This window comes from Ovis aries, chromosome 15 (genome assembly GCF_016772045.2).
Source record: "Ovis aries strain OAR_USU_Benz2616 breed Rambouillet chromosome 15, ARS-UI_Ramb_v3.0, whole genome shotgun sequence".
NCBI classification, from domain to species: domain Eukaryota; kingdom Metazoa; phylum Chordata; class Mammalia; order Artiodactyla; family Bovidae; genus Ovis; species Ovis aries.
The window spans coordinates 43,861,359-43,867,358 of record NC_056068.1 but is presented as its reverse complement, the minus strand read 5'-3'; the positions used below and the strand labels follow the sequence as shown (position 1 = coordinate 43,867,358).

Here is a 6,000-nt window from a genome sequence, read left to right as displayed (position 1 = left end):
CACTAGCCATGTTTTGGCTGGCAGATTCCCTCAGGGGAAGCATATTGAACGTGCTGAGAAAACACTGGCTGAACTACTTAGCCAGGAGTGACACATATCAGTGTTATCTTTGACCCATTTGGAGGCCCAGCTGTGTCTTCCAATTAATTGCAAGAAGCACATCTACTATCTTCAGTCACTGGGGGAATTTCTATGCGATTAGTACCTGCTCAGCTGGCTAGGTGTGGGGCATTTTGGAGGCCCAGAGGACAATCCCACGAGGGCCTGGAGTGACGTGTAGATTACTACTTTATAACGGGAAAAGCAGATACAAATTGCTTCCTGAGAGTTTGTCTGTGAGGCCAATGGAACCATCTCTTCACCCAGTGTGATCTAGAATAGCAAAACTATTTGTCCAGGTGCAAAGGATCTGCCTGCAATGCAGGAGACACAGGAGACGTGGGTTTGATCCCTGGGTTAGGAAGATCCCTTGGAGGAGGGCATGGCAAACCACTCCAGTATTCTTGCCTGGAGAGTCCCATGGACAGAGGAGCCTGGCAGACTATGCCCCATAGGGTCGCAAAGAATTGGATATGACTGAACAACAGAGCACGCACAAAGGAGAGACCTTTAATACTAAGCGAAACCCTGTACCTTCCCCTATGTCCTGCCTCATGACCTTCCCCAAAGATGTGTGCCTACCTTTGCAGCAGCAGATCAAGCTCAAAATATGCTTTTCAGGGCCTAGGGGACCTGATTATAGTCACCTCTTATTAATATAAAAATTAACATGCATGGGTAATATCTGTTTTTTTATTGATTAAATCAATACACTGGGAATTTAGCAGCAAGTTAATGGTAAATAGTTACAAAATCTATTTTTCTACATTTAAAATAAGCTGTCTTAAACAATCTACAGCAATCTAAAATCACAAGAACACACGTGAATGGCTGAAGCACTTCAGCTATTATGCCTATGGCAAGTTTATTAGTAATTTCCTAACAAATCTCCTAGTGCAAAGTGCACATAATCATCTGGAGCCTCTACTACCATATTTGGCTCTCAGTTTCCCCTAAAACTAATTGTGCCTAAATGTAAGAATCTTCAGTAAAACTGGGCAAGTGTACCCACAGCTTTGCTTTGAGGGCATCCCCTCCTCTAAATAACTCTCGAAAACACCTTGAGTTGATTTCAGCCACACCTGCCATCAAGTCTGTTGGTGTCTGTCCTTCAATACCACGCTGCTTTGGAGATGAGGAGCTTCAATTCTAAACTAGTACAAACACTTGGCAGGGCTCGGTGCAGCTAAAAGGCTAAAAGCTCAGCACAGTACTGTCCTTTTCCCCTCCTACCCCTTCATTCTTAGCACTAGAAAGAGCAGCTCTGTTTCTGCACCATTCAGCATTGTTAGGGCTTCTTTTTGGATCTAGGCAGGGCAAAGGATTTAGCAGTGCCTTTGGCTGTTCCTTGGCTTGAAGTCACAGGTGGTTTCTCAACTTCTCCCTTGAGCTCAACTGGAGGGAGTCTGTTACCTACAGAACTTGTAAAACTCGTGTCAAAGTTGTCTATATTTTCCTTCTTACTGGGCACAGGAGTCTTTTCATAAGCAGTGGGCTAGAAATAAAAGAAAAGGCCTGGATTAATGTTCAGACACAAAGCAATATACATCAGTTCAAAGAGGCAGGGGCTACAAAGTTGCCCAGGATGTACAGGCTGAGCTCTCTTCAGATATGAGGTATAAACTAATTATATTGTGAAACTGTCATTAAATGCCAAAGAAAGCTCCAGTAGCTCCTTTAAGAACACTGAATTCTTTAGTGTATGGGGTAGAACAAACTACCGGCACAACTTCAAATCCACTGCCCTACAAAATGGCAGTAGATATCTAGTACCATTCATACAGGGAAGTCCATCTGAACACAGCTGTGGTCATTCATCTTTACAGACTTCTAGACGAGCCTGGAGAAGGCAATGGCAACCCGCTCCAGTACTCCTGCATGGAAAATCCCATGGGTGGAGGAACCTGGTGGGCTGCAGTCCATGGGGTCGTGAAGAGTCAGACACGACTGAGTGACTTCACTTTCACTTTTCACTTTCATGCACTGGAGAAGGAAATGGTAACCCACTCTAGTGTTCTTGCCTGAGAATCCCAGGGACGGCGGAGCCTGGTGGGCTGCTGTCTATGGGGTCACATAGAGTTGGACATGACTGAAGCGACTTAGCAGCAGCAGCAGCAGCAGCAGCAGCAGCAGCAGCAGACGAGCCTTCGGTGACAAGCGCATTGTGACTATCCTAACTTGGTATAAGGTTGCTGCATGTGGCCCTCTCCTCACATGTTCACCCTTTTCTGCCTTGATTCCAGGGCCTGGCTTCTAACCTTAGTCACACCACTTGGGCAAGAATGAAGACCTCTTGGAGTCTTGATGCCTCACACTTAAATGAGGAAAATGATATTTGCACATTTACCACATGGGCTTATGATGAGAACGAACTACTCTGGTAGCCATGGAAGTACTTTGTGAGCTTTAAAGCATGAAACAAGTCAAAAGAACTTTAATCGGCAATTGTGTTTTCTCAGGTCACTTCACCCCACAGTAGAAGAAACGGTCTCTAATCCTGCTGTCGTGAGGGAAGCAAAGTCCATTTTGACCTTAGACTCATTTTATTTTATTTTTTTTAATTTTAAAATCTTTAATTCTTACATGAGTTCCCAAACATGAACCCCCCTCCCATCTCCCTCCCCATAACATCTCTCTGGGTCATCCCCATGCACCAGCCCCAAGCATGCTGTATCCTGCGTCAGACATAGACTGGCGATTCGATTCTTACATGATAGTATACATGTTAGAATGCCATTCTCCCAAACCATCCCACCCTCTCCCTCTCCCTCTGAGTCCAAAAGTCCGTTATACACATCTGTGTCTTTTTTGCTGTCTTGCATACAGAGTCATCATTGCCATCTTTCTAAATTCCATATATATGTGTTAGTATACTGTATTGGTGTTTTTCTTTCTGGCTTACTTCACTCTGTATAATTGGCTCCAGTTTCATCCATCTCATCAGAACTGATTCAAATGAATTCTTTTTAATGGCTGAGTAATACTCCATTGTGTATATGTACCACAGCTTTCTTATCCATTCATCTGCTGATGGACATCTAGGTTGTTTCCATGTCCTGGCTATTATAAACAGTGCTGCGATGAACATTGGGGTACATGTGTCTCTTTCAATTCTGGTTTCCTCGGTGTGTATGCCCAGCAGTGGGATTGCTGGGTCATAAGGTAGTTCTATTTGCAATTTTTTAAGGAATCTCCACACTGTTCTCCATAGTGGCTGTACTAGTTTGCATTCCCACCAACAGTGTAGGAGGGTTCCCTTTTCTCCACACCCTCTCCAGCATTTATTGCTTGCAGATTTTTGGATCGCAGACACTCTGACTGGTGTGAAGTGGTACCTCATTGTGGTTTTGATTTGCATTTCTTTAATAATGAGTGATGTTGAGCATCTTTTCATGTGTTTGTTAGCCATCCGTATGTCTTCTTTGGAGAAATGTTTATTTAGTTCTTTGGCCCATTTTTTGATTAGGTCGTTTATTTTTCTGGAATTGAGCTGCATAAGTTGCTTGTATATTTTTGAGATTAGTTGTTTGTCAGTTGCTTCATTTGCTATTATTTTCTCCCATTCTGAAGGCTGTCTTTTCACCTTGCTTATAGTTTCCTTTGTTGTGCAGAAGCTTTTAATTTTAATTAGATCCCATTTGTTTATTTTTGCTTTTATTTCCAGAATTCTGGGAGGTGGATCATAGAGGATCCTGCTGTGATTTATGTTGGAGAGTGTGTTGCCTATGTTCTCCTCTAGGAGTTTTATAGTTTCTGGTCTTACATTTAGATCTTTAATCCATTTTGAGTTTATTTTTGTGTGCGGTGTTAGAAAGTGATCTAATTTCATTCTTTTACAAGTGGTTGACCAGTTTTCCCAGCACCACTTGTTAAAGAGATTGTCTTTACTCCATTGTATATTCTTGCCTCCTTTGTCAAAGATAAGGTGTCCATATGTGTGTGGATTTATCTCTGGGCTTTCTATTTTGTTCCATTGATCTATATGTCTGTCTTTATGCCAGTACCATACTGTCTTGATGACTGTGGCTTTGTAGTAGAGCCTGAAGTCAGGCAAGTTGATTCCTCCAGTTCCATTCTTCTTTCTCAAGATTGCTTTTGGCTATTTGAGGTTTTTGTATTTCCATACAAATCTTGAAATTATTTGTTCTAGTTCTGTGAAAAATATGGCTTGTAGCTTGATAGGGATTGCATTGAATTTGTAAATTGCTTTGGGTAGTATACTCATTTTCACTATATTGATTCTTCCGATCCATGAACATGGTATATTTCTCCATCTATTAGTGTCCTCTTTGATTTCTTTCATCAGTGTTTTATAGTTTTCTATATATAGGTCTTTATTTTATTCTTTTCGTTGCAATGGTGAATGGAATTGTTTCCTTAATTTCTTTTTCTACTTTCTCATTATTAGTGTATAGGAATGCAAGGGATTTCTGTGTGTTGATTTTATATCCTGCAACTTTACTGTATTCATTGATTAGCTCTAGTAATTTTCTGGTGGAGTCTTTAGGGTTTTCTATGTAGAGGATCATGTCATCTGCAAACAGTGAAAGTTTTACTTCTTTTCCAATTTGGATTCCTTTTATTTCTTTTTCTGCTCTGATTGCTGTGGCCAAAACTTCCAGAACTATGTTAAATAGTAGCGGTGAAAGTGGGCACCCTGTCTTGTTCCTGACTTTAGGGAAATGCTTTCAATTTTTCACCATTGAGGATAATGTTTGCTGTGGGTTTGTCATATAAAGCTTTTATTATGTTGAGGTATGTTCCTTCTATTCCTGCTTTCTGGAGAGTTTTAATCATAAATGGATGTTGAATTTTGTCAAAGGCCTTCTCTGCATCTATTGAGATAATCATATGGGTTTTATTTTTCAATTTGTTAATGTGGTGAATTACATTGATTGATTTGAGGATATTGAAGAATCCTTGCATCCCTGGGATAAAGCCCACTTGGTTATGGTGTATGATCTTTTTAATGTGTTGTTGGATTCTGATTGCTAGAATTTTGTGGAGGATTTTTGCATCTATGTTCATCAGTGATATTGGCCTGTAGTTTTCTTTTTTTGTGACATCTTTGTCAGGTTTTGGTATTAGGGTGATGGTGGCCTCATAGAATGAGTTTGGAAGTTTACCTTCCTCTGCAATTTCTGGAAGAGTTTGAGGAGGATAGGTGTTAGCTCTTCTCGAAATTTTTGGTAGAATTCAGCTGTGAAGCCGTCTGGACCTGGGTTTTTGTTTGCTGGAAGATTTCTGATTACAGTTTCAATTTCCGTGCTTGTGATGGGTCTGTTAAGATTTTCTATTTCTTCCTGGTTCAGTTTTGGAAAATTGTACTTTTCTAAGAATTTGTCCATTTCTTCCACGTTGTCCATTTTATTGGCATATAATTGCTGATAGTAGTCTCTTATGATCCTTTGTGTTTCTGTGTTGTCTGTTGTGATCTCTCCATTTTCATTTCTATTTTATTGATTTTATTTTTCTCTCTTTGCTTCTTGATGAGTCTGGCTAATGGTTTGTCAATTTTATTTATCCTTTCAAAGAACCAGCTTTTGGCTTTGTTGATTTTTGCTATGGTCTCTTTTGTTTCTTTTGCATTTATTTCTGCCCTAATTTTTAAGATTTCTTTCCTTCTACTAACTCTGGGGTTCTCCAATTCTTCCTTTTCTAGTTGCTTTAGTTGTAGAGTTAGGTTATTTATTTGACTTTTTTCTTGTTTCTTGAGGTATGCCTGTAGTGCTATGAACTTTCCTCTTAGCACTGCTTTTATAGTGTCCCACAGGTATTGGGTTGTTGTGTTTTCATTTTCATTAGTTTCTATGCATATTTTGATTTTTTTTGATTTATTCTGTGATTTGTTGGTTATTCAGAAGTGTGTTGTTCAACCTCCATATGTTGGAATTTTTAATA

The 6,000-nt window shown here is 40.1% G+C and overlaps 1 protein-coding gene across 8 annotated transcripts in view; it reads right to left on the bottom strand.

The window, feature by feature from the left end:
* Positions 1–778: 778 nt before the first annotated feature.
* Positions 779–6,000, bottom strand: part of STK33 (serine/threonine kinase 33) — a 199,525-nt gene continuing 194,303 nt past the window's right edge. For 7 of the 8 annotated variants that reach the window (XM_060399944.1, XM_060399947.1, XM_060399945.1 and 4 more), the window contains one exon: positions 779–1,594. In XM_060399944.1, coding sequence (XP_060255927.1) covers positions 1,388–1,594 — 207 coding nt within the window. In that variant the 3' untranslated portion in view covers positions 779–1,387. The remainder of the gene's footprint in view (positions 1,595–6,000) is intronic. The other variant, XM_012095817.4, reaches the window with a different exon arrangement.